This window comes from Fringilla coelebs (genome assembly GCF_963513975.1).
Source record: "Fringilla coelebs genome assembly, chromosome: 8".
Taxonomy (NCBI): domain Eukaryota; kingdom Metazoa; phylum Chordata; class Aves; order Passeriformes; family Fringillidae; genus Fringilla; species Fringilla coelebs.
In genome coordinates this window covers 26,282,008-26,302,298 of record NC_140066.1, presented here as the reverse complement: position 1 = coordinate 26,302,298, position 20,291 = coordinate 26,282,008, and the positions used below count along the sequence as shown (strand labels likewise).

At 41.0% G+C, this 20,291-nt stretch overlaps 1 protein-coding gene across 1 annotated transcript in view; it reads left to right on the top strand.

Moving 5' to 3' along the window:
- The window catches only part of LOC311156398 (VPS10 domain-containing receptor SorCS1-like), a gene marked incomplete at its 3' end in the record, with an annotated part of 256,332 nt that overhangs the window by 177,225 nt on the left and 58,816 nt on the right, over positions 1 to 20,291 (top strand). Inside the window, exons 6-9 of the mRNA XM_084210272.1 lie at positions 2,483 to 2,547; positions 10,102 to 10,220; positions 12,432 to 12,521; positions 17,612 to 17,791. Of these exons, the coding sequence (XP_084066398.1) occupies positions 2,483 to 2,547; positions 10,102 to 10,220; positions 12,432 to 12,521; positions 17,612 to 17,791 (454 nt within the window). The remainder of the gene's footprint in view (positions 1 to 2,482; positions 2,548 to 10,101; positions 10,221 to 12,431; positions 12,522 to 17,611; positions 17,792 to 20,291) is intronic.

Below are 20,291 nucleotides of genomic sequence, written 5' to 3'. Positions count from 1 at the left end.
ATGGAGAGATGTATAAAGAAATATCCTAGGGCTACCATGGAACAAGACAGCGTGATCCAAAGAAATGTGACATTACAAAAATGGTCAGTAAGCTCTCAGCAGAATCCAGATGGAAGTGATATGTTTCTGGCTGTCAGCTCTGTACAGTTAATAATGATTTGAGCAGATGTGTATTTGTATTTTGCTTGTTCTTTACAACTGAATTTTCATGTTGGCATTTAATATTATGGTTCTGACCATGACCTTGTGTTGTCACAAATGAATTAAGCCAATTGTATGTCAAAGCAATGAAATGTGTATTTTCTAATGTAGGGAGAAAGACCTGGCTGATAGGAAGTCATGGATATAGCTCTTGACTATACATCAGATCTCCTATTTGACTTTAAGAATTTCCTCCTTAGGACCTTACTTTTCATATTTGTTGTCACATTCCTAAGTTGCAGGTGTTAGGAGACATCAGAAGAAAGGAAGTCCTGGAGGTTTGTCACCAGCTGTATTTCAGCTGGCCTTGTTCTGTGCCCCCTTGGGACAATTAATGGCTGAATTCTACCTCAAATTGAAACTCCTACAGTCCCAATACTGGCTGAGATTAAGGAATATGCAGGTGACCACTTTCAGGGCTTGAGGGGTCCAGATCTTTATGCTGCTCTTAATGCACCTAAAAATTTGATGTAAATTATGGCTCATAGAATTGGCTGTCTTTGCCTGAGAAGATGCAAAAGGTGTTTCTCTTGGGGTTAGAATAACACTGTGAGGAGGAAATTCACAAGTGTAGACTCACGTGCTTTGCTGGATGAATACCATTGCTACGCTCTTAAGAGATGAAATATTCAAATTTGTGGAATCTGTTCTTTGTGTCTTTGGAGACAAAGCTGTACTATGTCTTCTGCAATAGCCCAGTTCCAGGTGGGCTATTCCAATATTCCAGTTCCAGTATTTAAATCCCACTTAAATAAACAAGAATAAAGAGGAGTTATGCTAGCTTTGTCCCTGTGCAGTTTTTTTAGAGCTGTTTGTCACTGGCATCTGTCTATCTTGAACGGAATTGTAATGAGCAGGCCTCACATTTTGGCCCTAAATCTGCTGATCATAGCAAGCATAATAAAAATGCCCTAGGAAAGTGCTTCCTCCCCTGCTCACTTGGTGTCAAATATCAGGAAGCAGAGATTTTAAGTGGAAGTTGAATGTTTAAGGAAATAACACATTGCCATAAACTTTTTTAAAAATGGAGAAGAGGTAAAAGCAATGCTGGTTCAGAGTATTTTCTGAACTTGGGTCCCCAACAAAGGAGAACAAAACATTTTCTAGCTAGTGAATTGCTATATATTTTGTCAAGCAAAGGTAAAGATTAATCAGGACACAGTCTTGTTAACATTTTTATAATAGTTATTAGTTAATGCACATGATGATTAAGTACTGGAGGTGCCTCTGATTGCAGTCAGTGGGAACTGAATTAGGGTCTAAATCACTGTTTGAATCTCTCTTCTGATTTCATGAAAAATAATGAGGGTTTGAAGAGAACATCTAATTTTTCTATCACTGGAAATGAATGTGTGTCTTCCCTCATGCTTCTATTAACTAGGAGGTCAGGCAGCTAACAAGAAACTGGTTGTTTAACCCTTAGCTTTAATCCAGGATTGTGACTTGGGTGACAGCATCAAGACCAGAAACGAGGCTGATTGTCAGAGATGCTACTGAGGCAGCTGCACAGTGGGATTGGCACATAGAGCAGTCGTGCCTCATTCAGGCTGTCCATCAAACCACGGATCATTTGGAATCTTCCAGGGAATTGATGAGACCACCAGTGCCAGTCCAGGGGACCCTCAACAATGGAAACAAAGTTTAATTCCATAAACTCTTTATTTGCAGCGCTCAATGTCTTTGTTACTTGTTAATTCAGAGGGAACAAACAGTGATTTTCAATGTGACACTTTTATTAATGGAATACTGTTTTTATTAGATCAGAAGTGATAAAATGTCTCAGGATAAAATGAGGTTTTAAAACTCCTTAATTAATGAGGGAACATTGATCATTAAGAGTGTCAATTAAGCAAATGTGCATAAAATGTCCAATATAAAGGAACAGCTATAATTAGTATGCTGGCAAATACTATTATCCCATCAATTAAAGTCTTCTGTATTTCACCCTGAACTGAAATGCATCCCTCTGACCAAAAAGGAGAAACATCAAAATTTCATGTGCCAATGAGAACAGGATTAGGTCTCCAGGTGGATAGAAGGTAAGGGGTTAGAAATAAAGAACTCATAAGTACAATGACATTTATGACATAAAATAGTAGAATTTCTTTAAAATATTCAAGTTCATTTTAGGGAAAATTCCAAAATTCTTTCAAAATTATCAGTTCTTATTTGTGAGTATGATTTTATGTCCAGCTAAACAGGATCTCCTTTGAAAGCAATATCTCAGCCATTCATGGTGTATGTTGTTTTTAATGCTCTTGTCTGAATCTGTCTTTTACAGGTCTATGATGGGGAATGGAAGAGAGCCTGACCTCGTGCACCTGGAGGCAAGGACAGTGGATGGCCGTAAGTACATCAGCTTCCAAATATTGTGGTGTACTGGGCTCTCCTCATATTCTTGTAGCCATACAATGCAACACTAGAAATCTCACTTTTTTAGTGATTCATTCATGTAGTAAGAGAAGTTTAGCTGTTCCAATTTAGCTGTGTCAGAAGAAAAGCCTTTCCAGGAAGGCAAAAAGTTGGGTTAACCAGGCTGTGAAAGGAGCTGAGGATATGGTAAGGAAGAATAGGTGATAAGCAGTAATTGAGTTACTACACACAACACCACATGATTTTTATTGATGGGACCATGACACTGAAGAGAAGTTCCTGGGTCACGAAGGCTAGCTGATGTTTGTTCACACAGTACAAAACATTACCTTGTTCATACTTCACAGTTTTAGCAGACCTGGGATACTCTGCCTTAGGTACTACTTTTGAAAATACCCAATTAGAAACCTTTTAATGACCAGAGTGCATTCTTCACTGCATGTCCTGCCATTCTCCTTCACTTTCATCAGCTCCTTTCCCTCCCTGCTTTGCCTCCTGAGGTGTTTTTTGGTTTGTTTTTTTTTCCTATTCCAGGAGCCTCCTTTACCTGCAACTCCAAAATATTTTCCTAATTGGCTGTAAATTCTCTTAGGCACGCTCAGCCGCCTGCTGGCCTTTTCTCCTCCCATCCAGGCTTTCTCAAGGTTTATTTTTGAGCTCCACAGCCTTTGCAGATCTTTCTCCATGGATTTCTTTTCCACAACATTGGATTGCCTCAGGCAGGCATCACAGTGAATGCCCAGCTGCCAGAGATCCAGTTATTTTAATTCCATATTGTGTCCTCAGTAAATAGCAGTTTTCCTGCAACATAACAGGAAGTTTTTTACCATTTGCAGTACAGAAGTATTAATAATACCTTCAATTAATTATTTTTTTAATTATAAAGTTCCCCCTTGAATTGTACCCTCAAATGCAGTGGTGCTAGTTAAAGTGTGCATTTTGTAATTGAAAAATTAAAAAATATCTGAAAATTTAATTGTAAGGTATTCTGTTTTTTAAACTTAGGAAATTTAACTTGAAAGATAAATTTTTGGAATATGAATTTTGATAGTTGCGATAGAAACGATAAAGTTTTAAAGGTCTTTTCATTTCAAGATATGTAGGGTTAGTGACAGTGAAAGAATGTATTATCTCTATTTCTTATAATTTGTGATCTATGATTATTACTTCTCCTCCCAATTTCACTTACTTGTTGTGGCAGCAAGGCTGGGAACATGAGGCTTTCTATTTCCTGGGACATGCTAAAAGGAAATATTCTAACAGGACAGTGTCTATTTCAGCACAAAATACTGCTGTTAGAAGTCATGAAAAACTTGAGGTCATTGAGATGAAGCATGACACGTGATGTTTAGGGAGCTGTATTTTGGTGGTGTATTTGAGGGACATTCATCTCCCATTGGGCAGAGAACAACCTTAGTACTGGGCTCTCCTTGCTAGAACACCAGTAACTCTCTGTCTCTGCTCTCTGATTATGGTCTGTCTGTACACTTAATTTATTGTGCTTATGTACATAATGTAAAATGTTTGCAAGGACCAAAACAAGAGTTCCTCAGCAGGCATAAATCAGTACAACTTCGGTGGTGTTGATTTACACCTGCCAAGGACCTGGCTAGCAATGTTGCTCTTGAGTGCGCCTTCTCCCTACTTTTTCCTTTATTTTTCCCCCCTTGGGATGCAGAAAAAAAATCTGGACCCCTGAACACATTGTGTCTCATCAAAGTAGGGTGCAGGTAATGATGAGCAAGCTGAGTAGAGCCTGCTCAATATATTTCTATTGGTGGAGACAGATTTGCAGGGCTAATCACTGCCTTTTATGGTTTTCATCCTGTTGTGTGAGTTTTGGAGAGCACCACGCAAATTTTCATCTTGTGGAATGTGATGCTTTTGTTTATTTTTCAAAGGCTTCAGGCCCAAATCATATCAATCTGGGGCTGAGAGCATGATGGTAAAACTGATTTTTCTGGTTGGAAGAAGTTCATATGAATGTTATCTCACTTTTCCATTTGTACACTTGGGTGTCCCTGGTGTTTCGCTTTGATTTCGGAACAGGATCAAAGGCAAGCCAGCAAAGTCAGCAGGAATTGTGATTGATTTTTTTTTTTTTTTTTTTTTTTTTTTGTCTGGCTTCAGGGCAACACCCCAGTAGGACAATTAATCCCCTATGGTTCTTAATCACACAATGAGCTTCTCTTTGTTACATTCGCCACCACAGCCAGCGTGCAGGGTGATGGTGGAAGTTAAATCTAGGTTTGGTCAAATGCAACCTAAAGTGCTTTCAGGTGTAAACTTAATGACACGTGTGGGTTCAGGTTTGTGAAGCATAAACAAGATCCTAAAATTAACAGGCTTATCTGATTTGAGCTTGGTAGGGTTATCCCAGTAAGGCCTGATTCAAGCTAATTAAATGGGAGGTAATTTTTTATTCAGGTGGCGCCTACTGAGAAATCCAGACGGTGCAAATTAGAAAGATGGATTCCTACAAGGCATTTGGAGACTAACTGGGTACCCACTGGCCCTCCAGAGAACAGCAGAACTGACTCAGGAGATGTCTGAATGCCAGTTTCTTTAGACAGTAAAACAGTAAAACAACTATTACATTTATGAGCCATGCCTTTGCTTATGTAGATAAGAGACCAATTTATTTAGAGTAAAGTTTTTAATTTTTTTTTAAGTGTGGATGAAAGAATCTAAGGGGTTTTCTAATGTGCTGGCAAAGATTTAGAGAGCTCCTGATATTTAAAAAGTAGTTTTGTTTCCTTTGCTTTTCTTCTGCTGTCCTGATTTACATAGCAGCTTTTCCTACTGAAAGATAATTTAGGTGCTGCTGTGATGCAGGTTAAGACCAAAGTCTCACCTGGGGCCAGCAGACATGTTCTGCTTGCTGATCCACAGGGACTGAGCATCTGGCTAATAGTGCCTGAATCACAAAGTTGCACTAGTACTTTAATTTCTGTTTTCACAGGAAATTGCTGGGAAGAATAAAACAATCACTGTTGTGGAAAAAATGTGTAGGCAGCCTAGCCTGGCAGTCTTTTCCTAACGTAGCTACAGTGGTGAATTAATTCCTGTAGTTCCCTAAACCTGTGCAGTGATTTTTTTTTTTTCTTCCTGATTGTGATTAGTTTTTTTCCTGATCATGATTAGTATTTGTCCTGGAGAATGACATCTGTTAGTTTCTCTCATTATAGCTTTATGCCAGAAATGGTGGAGGCTATACTTCCCTATGTAAAGAAAGATTTTTGATGCTGACATGCAAGAAGAGTAGAGCAGGATGAAACCAGATTTGTGAGTAGTTAGTAAATGGGATGGTTTCGTTTCACTGATCTTCATTACTGGTTAATTGCTTTGCAGTTGCTGAGTCCTGGAGACTTGTGAGCATATTCCCATACCATGCATGTTTCACAAATCAACATTCAGACCAGATGGAAATGGATAAAGAACATAATTTTGTGTGTTCCTCAAAAAAAAAAACCAAAAAAAAAAGAACAAAGTATGGGAGAACATTTCTTTAAACTGTGGAATTCATTGCCATGGGAGGTTGTGAATGTTGAAGATGTACCTGCACTGCTAAGGCAAGCTAGGCTTGTTTTATTAGTCACTGAGGGAGAGGGGTTACAGGCCTGGGTCTTTCAGTGACATATGTCACTACCATGTTCTTATGGGTCATTAGTTACAGGATGCCAGTCATGCTTCAAAAGCAGAAACTGTCCCTAATGTCTGAGTTGCTCAGTAAGGACCTGGGATGCTCCACAGAAATCTATGAGAGAAACAGATCATTGACTACATTGTATAAAACTCTTGATTTGTCCCCAGTGGGTTAATTGATAGAGGAAAAGATGCATTCCTCAGTGAACTAAAGACAAGAAAAATAGAAATTAGATATTTGCAGAGTAGAATGACCATTTTCTCTGACTCTCCCTGTGATCTAATAAGGTTTTGAGAAGACATACGTGCAAGCTTATGCTAGGAAGCAGTGTATATCAGGGCTTGATATTTAATCCAAAAAACAGCACTTGTCAACAAAATATCCTGAAGAAAGTCCCACTGCTTTAGGAAGGGATCTGAAACTCTCCTGTTTACTTTTGTGGAAGCCAACCAGCCTCCAGTAACCACCAGAACCTTCCTTCTCTACCAGCTGAGCCAAGAAACGCCTCTGGGACAGGTTGGATCCATTTGCATTGAGAACATATGAGCATGGTGCTCAAGCTAAATGGAAAAAACTAAAATATTTCATGGCACAAGGTCCTCCTGGCTCTTAACTTTTTCTGTGTTAGCTTTTGCAATTCTCTTTCACCACTGAAACAGATTAATTTTGTCAGAGATTTCCCTTACAAGATGTCTCCTCCGCTGTGTTCTGTGACTTTTCTTGCTTCCTCTTTAGAAATAGCTGCCGTTCCCTGAGCAGATTCCTACTCTGGGTGTCTAAACCTGTCAAAAATGAACGCATCTGGGGGTGTAGGAGCTGGGAGTTGCTATGTTCTTCTCTCCAGGCACAGTATGACTTTGTTGTATATTAAAAACAGCAGCTGTTGTTGGAGGTGAGGGTTCTGGAAATGAAAAGCATAATGTCCTAATTACCTATGGCAGGGAAAACATCTGTGCGGGAAAACTAATGAAATTAATTCCAGAGCTTAGCAACTGAATACATTAATTGACATTAATTAATGCTAAATTACAAACCTCTGCCAATGGAGTCACATGAAATGTCCGCGAGAATGAAATGGAAAAAATCCTTGAGTTAATGTGAACACAGACAATCTTCCCCTAGGAAAAAAAGTGAGAACCAGGCACTGCAAGAAGCCTGCTTCTCCTTCTTTCTGTCTCCTGTAGCAAAAGGAGCTTTTCTTGTTGTGCACATCTCAGTGTTTGGCTGTTTGGGAGATTAGCTTAAGCAATTTCAGTGCTCTGCCCTTTAGTAGTTATTACTGGCATTTTAGAATTGAAGCCATGGAGAATTGCACTGTAAAAGTTCACAGGAATTGCCTTAGTAAATCTTCATCAATGATACAACCACTGCTGCACAGACTCCTGTGATCACAGCAGGAACAGGGATAGTCCCCATTCCTCCATTAAGGCAGGATCCAAAATACCTCAGTCTCCTCTAATGGATGTCAACCTGGCCTGCTCTTTAAAATCTCTTGTGGAGGAGATTCCTTAATCCCCCAGGCTTTTTAACAGCTCAGGTGGCAGTAGGACCATTTCAACCGAGTCTGCTTTGCTGAAGCTCAGGATTGGCAGTGTTTCACTCGGGAACGTTGTTGTGGCAGAGTGGGAGACCCCTCCTGGAGTTGTGTATGTCCAGTTTTGGAGCCCTCAGCACAGGAGAGGTGTGGACCTTTGGAGTGAGTCCAGAGAAGGCCACAGAGATGATCAAGGGCTGGAACACATCTCCATGTGAAGGCTGACACAGCTGGGCTGGCTCAGCCTGGAGAAGGGAGCGAGGCCTTACCGTGACTGTCCGGGCCGGCTGTTGTTTGTCTCTGCCCAGACAAGGGTGAGACGGGTTTGCTCCCCGGGCTCCAAAGGACGAGGCTGGACTCTCAGGTTTGGTCTTCAAGGTTGTTTATTATTTCTTATCTACAAAGTTTTCCTTTCTGCCCAGCCGGGGTCTGACCAGCAAGGCAGCCAAAGGCACTCTGCCTGCCCACAGGGCGGTCGCATCTTTTTATAACAAAGACTACGTAAACTATATTTATCTTTTGTCCCCAATACTTATCATTTTTATTACTAAGTGTACCTTTACTAAGAACCTATCAAAAATATCTATGTCACACAGAAAATGGAAGACAAGAAGAAGGAGGAAGAGCCATGTGGCAGGCCCCAACTCCCTCCATCTTGTTTTTCCAACCCCCCTGTACCAAAACCTTAAAATCTGTGCTTTGACCTGTAATTGTGCTATTTCTATATCCTTTAAACACCAGTGATTCTTATAACCCCATATACAGGTGGTACATCTCTTGAAGGGTCAAAGTCGAGCCACCAGGTACTTTTGGCAACTTCCCAAGGCTCCCGAGCCCCCAAGGGTTCTCTCAGTAGCTCTGGGCGTCAGGAGAGATGCGCTGAGTTCCCACAGTGACCGGTCAGCTCTCTCAGGACAAGGAGGGGACAAGGAGGGGACATGCTGCACCACACAGCGGTGCTGGGGGCTGGAGAGACTGTCACCCCCTGTCCCGTCCCTGCTGGCTGCAGAGGAGCAGAGGGCTGCAAGGCTCTGAAAGGGAACTTTCCTGAGCTCACAGCAATGAGCAGGCTGGGAATTGCGTCGTTCCCTGCCCTCTCGTGGCTAATGTGGAAAAAATCACGTCCCTCTGAAGGGAAATGCATTTCGGTCATGCTGCCCAGGCTGTGCTCATTAATGCTTTGCAGTGAGCTGCGAAAGCATAAAATGTTATAAACAGCAGCAACGAATAACACTTAGCACTTTGTATATTCCAAGAACCCTGCAAATGCCGGGGAAAAAAAAATCATCCTTCCTTGAACTTTCCTGAACGTTCGTTACCCTGCGTGTCTGTTTCAAGCAGAAGTCAACAGCCCTTAGAAGCAAGGAAAGAAATGTCAAATGATAGATTTTAATTAAAACCAAGATTAAATACGAGATGGTAAAATTCCAGCCATTTCTATTTCAGTGTAAAATGCTGTTTCTCTGATCTGAAGGTGGTAATTATATCAAAGAAGGGGCTGCGTCTCTCCAAGGAAAATTATTAGAAGTAGTTCTAACATTAAATGCAATGTAGTGTTTCTATCATGTAAGTACTAATGGTAAAAAGCCAAAATTGTTCCCTGTGTGGATCAGGTTTGTCATAAAACAAAGGGCAAATTCTTAATGAATCTGGAAGAGTCCAAACAGAGTACTGAGAATCTGCTTCTTTATTCTAGGATAAATTGTCCCCATGAAGAAATTCAAATTGTTTTTCTTTGTGACAGATTATGAGATGGGCACCTTGCAGTGCTTCAGGATAGGAGGTGGGGACATCGCACATGGTGACAGTGGAGGAGGTGGCTGGCATGGCTGTGAGGTGGAGGGCTGCATTTAGCCATTTAATTTGAAACTGCTAGGACTTCTAGTTATGAGTGTGGAATGATTGCCCAGGTCTGCCAGTGTGCATCTACCTATGCTGTCAACAGCAAAGCAGTAAAACCCCTGAACAGGAGATGGTCTGAGGTACTTTCCAAGTTGATCTGAATTACTCCACAGAGGGTAAGTGCTGTAGGAAATACAGGTGTGTATCATAGGAGGTTCTCCCTTGGTAAAAATTCATAGCTCTGACATCTGATCTAGGGCAGAATGAAAGGAATAATGGGAGGCTGAGGCAGGTAAAGAAGGAAGGATATTAAAGGAAGGAAGTAATCAAGGATTTATGAAGGATGTAGGGGAAAGAAGGGTTGTGTGGTGTTGAATGGATGGTGTCAATTCACTTCACATGGATCTGGGAAGCAAAAATGCCATCTCAGCAAGCAGGTTTATGACAGTAGGAAGAATCTGCACTCAGGATCTCAAGTGTATTGTTTTTGTTCTTTTCCTTTCAGATGCCCAATACATCACCTGCAAGATGCAGAACTGCAGTGAAGCCACTCGCAGCAAACCCTTTCCAGGCTACATTGACCATAACTCCCTGATCGTCCAGGGTGATTATGTCTTTGTTCAGGTGCAGAACACCCTCCTCTCTTATTTATTCTATTACTTTACATTGTATTATTCTGTCTTCTATTATTTTTTCTGGCATTCCTTTGCATGTGTGTGCATGTGTGTTAGTGTGCAACTGCTCAGACCACACTGGATCCCTAAAGGCCCTGAGTGGGTTGTAGCAGTTTGTTACAATGCTAACTTGTGTTCCTTTAAGCTCTAGTTTCTTGTTGCTGTAGGGCCACAGAGTTCCTGCCTGAAGTATGTTCTCTGTGTGCTGGAGTGCTCTGTGCCACTCCTTGCAATCTCATCAGCCCTCTGGAATTACTGCTTTTACCCCCCAGCTGGAAGTGGTGTGTCACTCATCTGCTATTACAAGGGAGTAGAACCAAAGCTTTTTTGAGTATAAGAGGGAAATAAGAAAGAAGGGAGGGAGTCAGGGAAAGCACCAAAGGAGTAATCAGGCTTTATTGTTATGCCTCAGTTGTGATTATAGTGAAATGGCAGAAGATGGGATGTGCTCAGCCAGGTGAGAGCTGGTGAATAGATTTGAACCACTGTGGGTTTCATTAGGCTGCTGCCAGTGTCCATTTAATATCAGCTGAAGAGGAGAAAAATAACAACAGAATTGTAGGGAACGTGGAGGTGGACTGGAGATCACTAGCATTAAACTGGGCTTCCAGACAGTTTATATTTTAGCATGCTTGTCAGTGGAGGGAAGAGAGAGAATGTATATTTTACATTGGGTTAGTTGATTGCTAATTGGCTTCAGTTAATGAACTCAGTCTTAAACACCAGTCTAAATAATCCACAAATAAATCTGGCACGTATGCTTCAGAACAGCTTTTGTGCCTAGTGTGTCTGAGGCAAAAAAGGGAAATGTTTATCAGGCAGGGAAAACAGGGGTGTGCATCACTGTTCAGCCACACTCTCTCATTCCAGTGGCTGTGTGCTCGACTGACACAGGAGCTGGAGTGTTTCTCTTTAGCCATCCTGGCTGGTGCTGGACCTGGTGTTACCCTTCTGTTCTTCAGAGGAGGAATGACCCTATGCCAGGCTGTGTATGCTTGGAGGAGTAGATGAACACCCTCCTTCTAGCCTTCCCTTCTTTCCTTGATCTCCATCTGGCTTTTCTGCAACTAAGCCATTTGGAATTAATTAGTAGGCTTAAAAGCACTAGGATAAAGGAATGGGAGTTTATTTTCCCACTAAACTTGTTTTATTTACAAAATCCCATACTCATTAAAAAATATTTCTGGCCTTCCTTCCCCTAACTTTTGCCCAGTTCCCTTAAAAAAATGTTGAAGAGCTTTAGAATGAGAAATAGTGCTTTTTTTACTTAATCTGGTATGAACCTGGCCTCTGTGTATCTTGCATTTTAAACTACTGCAGTGCATTTTTAAACACTTACTACTAAAGAAAAGTCTTGATAAGCTCAGGTATCAAGCAATTAAAGCAAAGTTCTGCACGGAGAATCCCTTGAAATATTTGTTCTTCAGTATCTTTCATCCAAGGATTTCAAAGTACTTTACAAACATTGATTATGCTTCAGCAGCACTGGAAGCCAGAAAAAAATTGACAGCTTTTTTCTTTCTTTTTCCCTCCTTTAATAGGTGGTAAAAAATGATATCTCACATTGCTCTAACCCAGCATTTTCAAGGTCTGCTGTCAGTATTTATGCACTTAAATATATGACCAGATTCACAAAAATTCCAAATCGACTGAGCTTCTCCTGCCCTCCCTCTCTGAATATTTAGCTGATCTCGTAGCAGATACCTATGGATGGCTTGTCCAGGGCCACACAGGAACCAAAGCTGGAAGCAGAAATAAAAATCAAGCCTCATGTCTGCCAATCTGCTGGTGTAATCAAGAGCCTACAGGGCAGCTCTGCAGATAGCAAAGAACAGAGAGTGTTCTGGTGAGGCACAGGAGAGCTGTGCTATCAGGAGGTGACATAATGGCCCAGCTGAAGCCAAAACTTCACTATTCACAAGTTTTCACACGAGATTCTAGCCTTTGTCTCTCTTTGCTGAAAATGGGATTCCTCTTGTTTTCTTTTTCAGCCACTGCCAGCTGGATCAATGTTTATTCCTCAGCTGTAGCAGCGCTGCAGTTTAAGCTACTGCCACCACACGGTGGTGTTTCTCTTAACAGCTTTTGTTTGATATTCTTTCTGGTAATAAAAAAAAAAAAAAAGAAAAACCTGATGATAATTTCCCTGCTTCTCTCACAGCTGACATCAGGAGGAAGACCACATTATTACGTTTCTTATAGGAGGAGCCCATTTGCACAGATGAAGCTGCCAAAGTACTCCCTGCCCAAGGTAGGTTGCTGCTGCTAGAATCCCCATATGGACCTACAGATATTTGGGTTGCACAGAAGATCCTGAATCCAACACAAGTAACTGCAAGATGACATGCAGTGAGTGAAAACAGTATTCTTCCTTAGCAGAACTTTTGCAAGCAAGAAACGGCTAAAACCAAAAGTCAGCACTTTGGCTAGTCAAGGACATGAGCATGAAATGTAGACAGATACCCCAGCCCACATCAATTACCATTTCTTTATGCTTAATTAATTAAGTTTTGGAGGGGATTCTCTCTTTTTTTTTTCTTTTTATTTTTGTCTTAAAAATCCCCTCTCCTCTTGCTGTTTTGTCTGGGTTGCTTTTTGTGCTTTGCCTCATTAGTAGATTTTAATGGGAACCAAGCAGAAAGATGTCTCTGTGTGCCTGCTCTGTCTCCAGCCTAATTAACAATGGTGAATTAGCATTAGAGATTGAAAGGATATGTCTGCCTTCTGAAGCTGAATTTTTTTGAAAGACCTGTATGAAATGTTAGCTTCATTTTGAAGAAACCACCAATTTGCAGCTGGTATCCTAATGGGTACTTAACAAAGAGGACTTTTTTTTTTTTTTTGCCTTTTCATTCTTCATATAGTCTATCTTAAATGAGATTTAAGCTGAAAGGTAGCAAATGATCTTATGGATTCTATATGAGGTCTAACATCAGAAGACAAATACATTCCCAGAAAATAAGCAGGGATTGTCAAAAAAAAAAAAAAAAAAGAGCAAGGTCAGATTTTGTGGTGGAAATGTTCAAAGGGAAAACTTGGCTAATTTCATGACTGGCTGTCTTTGATTCCTCAACCCAACAGACCTGTTTATAGTGGATTGACTGGGTAACCTTCATATAAACAGACTGCAGTTCAAACACAGCCCTTTGGTACCTCTCTTTCCCTAGGCTGCTTGCAGGACAGTGAGGACCTCAGCAGAAACCATGAGATCTTAGCTCTTACACAGGAGATGTGTGGTCTGCCTCATAATTTTCAGCCATATTTTAAGATACTTTGAAACTTCCTGGCCAAGCAAGTGAAAATTCTCTGTAAATTCACATCAGATTTAAATAGGTGTTATTTGAAAGAGCCCTTAGCAACAGAGTTGTATTTTACCATGGTTATTGCAAAAGCCAAATAAAAATTGTTATTTACAGCCAATTCACTGTAGAGACACTGTTTGCTTTAAACTTATCATTTTCTTTAGCCCACACTTATTTTTTGTCCACCTTCTTAAAGAAATCACTGGAAAGACAGGGAAAATGCTCTAGAGTTAAATTACAATGTGTTCCAGAGAACAGGAATTGGAGCAATATATTCATGTTACTTGACCCAAAGAAAGATGCTTTGTCGCAATCTCAGAATATCTTCAAAGCCTGAAGAGCTGCATTTGGCTTGGAAGAAGCTGCAGTGGAGCTGTGGCTGTCTAGGAGGCTGCCATCAAAGCAGAATAGTGACTTTTATGAAAAATGCACAGAGAGTTATATTATTCAAGGAATTGGAACATGCAGCTTCTTTTATGCCCAAATTCTCTTTCATCTCCTTCAGCCTAAGAAAGAGGGGCCAAATATGGTAAACAGTACTAAGTGACTTCTGGAATTGAAGATGGAAATATCAAGCTTTTTGTCTCTGCATGTCACTCTTCCTGAACTGGAGGCATGTGACAGCAGGCAGCCTTGGCAGGTGATGCTGCTGCTCAGGCAGGAAGGCCTACAGCAAATCAAACTAAAATATTATTCTTGTTGACATTAGCAGCCTTGTAGCTACTTTGATTAAAAGCCTAAGTAAACTTGAAACTCTGTTCCATTCAAGCAGATGACTGCATATGTGAATACAGGTTGTGTTAACCCTGTAAATAGTCTTTATTGAGACCTCTTAATTGCTGCAGTGATGTTGATCTGTGGGTTGATGCTGCCTGCTCTGTACCACAGCACTGCAATATGGGCTGTGTCACACACTGCAGTGCACACAGGGTGCATTTACTCTGGTTTAGACCAATGCACTGGGCAGACATTTGAGAATACTGAAGCAAGTCAAGCAATTTCTCTTTTAAAAACACCTGTCTTAACTGGTATTGGGTTGAATAGGGATGGGTGCATCTGGTACCTCTGTTTTAAATTCATCGCCTGCTTTCAACCTCAGGATGTACATCCTGATGGAAGAAGCAATAACAAAAATAAATAAATAAGATCCTTAAATACAGATCTTGAAAGAGCTGACAGCCCCAGTAATTTCATAGAAGGCAAAAGCAAGAGCCAGCATCTTCACAGACATTTCACAGAATATTCTGAATTGGAAAGGACCCACAAGGATCATCAAGTCCAAGTCTTAAGTAAAGGGCCCATTGGGGAGTGATTCCACAACCTTCATTCTGACCAACTGAGCTGGCAGAATAAAACTGGCATTACACATCCCTAGTACTTATCTTGCCAGGAAAAAAAATTCCCTGACTGAATGCAAAAGGGGCAATTGTTCAGTAATTCAGAAACCCTTGGCTTTTAGTCATTTGAGGAGACACCTGATCAAACCCATGTACAGCATCATCTTACTTTTGTCTTTGAAAAGGCAATAGGGACAGATAGTAGAACTGCATATTAATGTACTTCCAGTGTGTTCTGGAACAGAGAGAAAAAAGCTCAGGCTCTCAGTAGACAAATGCAAGGGCAGCCCCTAAAGGTGATGATGACTGTTTGAGACAGGTGCCTTGCTTCACATTCCTGTCCTCTTCCATCTCTGTGAGGAGCATGTGCTATATCAAGATGAAGGCTGTCTTTTTGTATTATTCCTCTCCCCACAAGAAATCAATCCCCACCCTGAAAAAAACATGCATAATACGATATGGTGATTCATTTTATTTTTCCCAGTGTGGAAACAAAGAAATTCCAGACACTGGTCCAGGATCTGTTTGATGCCCATATACTAATCCTTTTCTATCAAAGCTGTGCATCACTGCTGCATCTATTGGACAAGGCCATTTTAAGAGGAATAGCTAATTTATCCCCAAGGGCACACAATTGGAATGCTATCTTTTTTGACTTTTTGCATTACGTATATTATGCCAATTCCATCTCAATCTCTGCTTCCCTAGGCTTAAATTCCTTCAGCCTTTCTGGAATCTTCTTTAGACTTCCATCTTACAGCATGCTCTGATCAAATGCAGGAAGCATCTAGTGAATAAATTAACTCATTTGCTTCTTCAACATTTGTGAAGTTGTCTTTAGTTTTTCTCTGGTGTTGATTAAAGTATCTTTTTACCCTTCTCCCCCAGTTTTTACAAAACTATTGAATGAAATGATAAGGTAATGAAAAAGTACATTCACCAGGCAAAGCAAGTTTTACTTTCTGTCTATGTTTAAATGCAGAAGCCTGCCCATGTGTACCCATATGCAGAAATTAACACTTGTGATTAGGGCTGTGCTAGCCAATGCTGCCTGGAGCACAGTGGGAACACCTGCTGATGTAGATCTACCAGCAGATGGAACCAGGGTGACAGTCTGAAAAGAGGAGCCACAGACAAACAGCTGTGGCTGTAACTCCTACTGGCACAGCTGGAGCTGAGAGAAGATGTCTGTTCACCACCAAAATTAGTAGGACTCAGTGGGACTTACATTACTTTTCCTATTGCCTCGGGAATTAAGCCAATCTGTTCCTTCACAAAATGAGCCCATCTTCTGGGACATGATTTTCTCCAATGCAAAGAAGAAAGTAAATCAAGTGCATATTCATCCACTCTGTATTCAGATCTGGATCTGGATGAACAAGCAACTGTTCTGAATCTTAACTCCATGGTGAATCGACTTTATAGATCAAATTTCTTCACTATATTACTTTTTTATTTTTACATTACAAGACTTCATCTGGAAGTATTAATACTCCCTAAAAAAACACCAGACACTGAATTTTCAAAGACTGTTATTAGCAGAAGGGAGAAGTAGCATCTGCTTCCAAAGAGTATATTTTCTGATAAAGTTCTCAGTTTTGCATATAGAAAGTCCTGGCTGAGATTCGTGGAAGCAGAATAACTTTGGGATATCTGCCCAAAACAGACTGAACAGCTGAGTCTTCTGGGAATCACCTGGTGCTAAGGAATCTTCATTTCTTTTTCTACCTCCACAGATTTTTATGGCACCAAAGAACTCAGGGTGCCTGTGCTGGGCAGATAGAGCCTGGGAATTTCATTATAACAATCTCTCTCTTGGTGGCTTTTTCCATTGTAATGGAAAATAAAATAAAATAGGTAATAATTTCTCCAGGCATTGAAAGATGAGATCAGGTTCAATAGTTTTTTCTTCATTTATGCAATCTTATCATTGCTTCCTACCTGCTGTAATACAGAGAAGCAGAGAAAAACAAAACCTCACTCATAGTGCTGGTGATCTAACTGCATTTCTGTTCTTTATATCTAGTGAGGATTAAGGTTGTTTTTCTGTTTTGTTTCTTGGGGTGTGCTGTTTAGTATAGTGGTCCAGGGCCTTGGCTCCAGCCCACATTGTCATTAGAAACAGTAGATAACAGCAGATGTTCCCTCATTAGTTCCTGCTTGTATCAGGTCCTGAGCATATTTGGCTTCTGAATGCTGGGCAAGAAACAGATGTTTCAGATGGTCTTTTTTTCCCTTCTTTTCTTCTTTTTTGTTGTTTTTAACTATGTTATTAATATCTGTGATTCCATAGTCATGAGTGGAATCACTCAGATGCTAAACAGAAAAAAACCCAACAAATAAACAACCCTCCCTATTCCCCAGAGAAAATATTCATTAAAATGAAGGTGTTGGGAAGGGGAGTGAAAGTGCTGCTGTATAATGCTGTAGTGCCAATGTAAATGTTCAATTAACACCTCATCAGTTAATTAATACTTTGAAAATTGGCAGAAGAGAGCTGGTGTCAAATATTCCTGGATGGAATTACTTGCTTAGAGCGGCTGTGGACAATAAAATAGTAAAATGCCACAGTATTGTCTACTGAGTTCCTGATTAAACTCCAGCCTAACTATATCCCTTGCTGCTCCCCCATTACTTTGGTGCCATTGGAAATGGCAGCACAGAGCTCCCCCAAGTAACCTGCCTCTCCTTTCTTTCCCCAGGACATGCATGTGATCAGCACAGATGAGAACCAGGTGTTTGCAGCTGTTCAAGAGTGGAACCAGAACGACACCTATAACCTGTACATCTCGGACACCCGAGGGGTCTACTTCACCCTGGCCTTGGAAAATGTCAAGAGCAGTCAAGGGCTGGAGGGGAATGTGATGATTGACCTCTATGAGGTATGTCATAACTCCAAATATCTCACTGCTATCTCAGGAGCTCACATGATGCCAATTTCCTCCTTGCACATCAGTCTTGTAAAATGCATGGGAACAGCAAAGTCAACAAATGACTAAATACAGAGTTTTACCCATCCTAGATTTACTGTTGTATTCACCAGTAGGCTCTCAGGTGAGGAACAGCTCATGGCTCTTTGATGCATAGGAAAAAGATGTGGAATAGTTCATTCAGTTGCTAAGAGGAACTCTGTTTGTCAGCCAAAATGCTGCTTGGACCCATATTGGCTCCATGGCTCTGAAAGCTCTCAACAGTCTCAATAGTATCATTCTCTGATTTTTGCTGCATTTCTGGCACTCCGATCTTTTGTTTTAGAAGAAACTGCAGTTTCCAGCTGTCCTTGTCACCTTTCTCAGCTTTGACTATTCTGGGAAGTTAAGTAGTTATAGATACGCCCTCTTGGGCTATCCCATGTGCATGGAAAGTCTCACACCTCATTCTGATGCCCTCTTTACCCTGAGCCTTTTTCTGAACAAGTGTGCTCTGCTTAAGCTCACAGAACAAATGCCAATTTGCATTGTCTTCTATGACAATTGATCCTAACAGTAGGACTTCTAATGTGCCCTTGTCCATCTCTTGCTCTCCTGCCTGTTTTCCCTCTGGAGACAAGCACTCAGCTGAGGAGGAATTCAATCCTCAGCTGCTGTTCTGAGGGTCAGGTTCTGTTTTCAGGTCTCCTCCAGGGTATTTTCTGACCATTTAGAATAAAGGTCATAAAGTAGATCTGAGTGCCTTAGAAGATGAAGATGCTTCCTGTTCTTCCCCGTCACTGTCTCAATATTAGCTCTGCTCTGTAGTTTTCCTTCAGCTTCCCTCTGCTCGGAAACCACCTCGAATTGTCCAGAGATCTCAAGAGTTATACATCAGTGCAGTATAAGGAGGATGGGCACTGCCATTTCAGTCATTTGGACATTTTTTACCATTAATCTCTCTGCAGTCTGGCAGCCCATGGAAAAACTGTTGCCTCTTATTACTGTCAGCTGGGGAAACAGCTTTACTGCATTATTTAAAGGTGTCCTACATCCCAGGGGGTAAAGAAAATCTTTTGTTTTGTTTTATTCATCTGACACCACACAGCAACCTGGATTGAAATTGATGGAATCAGACTTAGAGCATCATATCTGCTGAGTGTCTAGATAGAAGGAATATTGGCTGACATGGAACCTGGCACAAACCTTCTTTTCAGTTTGATGTTCTTGCTGGAAGAGAACAGAGAGCCAGCGAGCCAGCCAGCGTGGTTCTCTGAGTCAGATAGTTATAGGGATCTAGGGGAAAATGGAGAGGAAGGCAAGAGAAGGAGAAAAATCCATAGATAAATTAAAAGTGGAGAGATTGCCAAATGAGCCCTTCTCTGCTGGCAGCAGTATATTTAAAAAAGCATCATCATTAGAGAAGATGCCAGAGAAAGGCCTGTTTAATGTGCAGGTGTCTGTGTGCATGTTTGTCAGGTGTTAGAAGTAAGTTCTTCTGGTTGCATTGCAGTGAACATGTTTGTGTGTGCAATTCCTAAGTTGATTCTAAATCAAGAATAAATATGCTCAATGCTGTGAAGCAGGGAATTGGACTGGGTACAAAGAAATAAAAATTCTTTCATGGTGTCTCCTTGAGTTCACATAAAGGCTGCCCAAGTGACCACCTCCTAAAGAGAGGGAAGAGCTAAATCACCAACCCCTGTTTCTGAATGCCCTTTCTATTCCTGTGTCTGCCCAGGCTGTGTTGGAATGGTCCACAGCAAGACAGTCCTGCCTGTGGCAATCCATGACTGAGGTGATAACAGACTGTGAGGAGGTGTGTCTATAGCTATGCTATATGTGCCTGTCATACTGGCACTTACTTTTTCCTTGCAGTGTATATGTTGGCTGAGAAGTATGTTTGATGTATGGAGGTGGTAATGGGGAGTGAAAAATGTCTTAAGAGTTGTGTGCACAAGTGTCTTGTAGGGATCTTTCTGAAGCTGTAGAGCAGCGTTAGTATCTGCACACAATGCATTCAGGGTGGTGAGGATCCTATAATTCCTGCGTGGGAGCTAATGGACTGCTTCCCTCTCTGGCCACTGGTAGTCATGCCCTTGCTTGCCTGGGTCTTTCTCTGCAATGACTGTGTGAGCAGCAGGGCTGAACAGCTCCCTGTATGTGTCCAGGTTGTGTATGTGAAATTGGTCTGCCTCTTCCTTCTGAGAGTACACAAGCATGTGTGCAGTCTTTTTTTTAAGATAAAGCTGTCCAAGACTGACAGAATAACTTTGCTTTCTCAGAAAAGCATTCTGAGTCCCAGCCCATGACTAGAATCATAAAAAGAAAAAAAAAAAATCAGGATTTCAGAACACTTTTATTGCTCGACATATAAAGTGCTCTTTAATCATTTATGGCCAGCGTTTCACAGGGACTATATAATAGAACAATTTTGGGACAGCAGCAAAGCAAAGTACAACTGCAACTATAG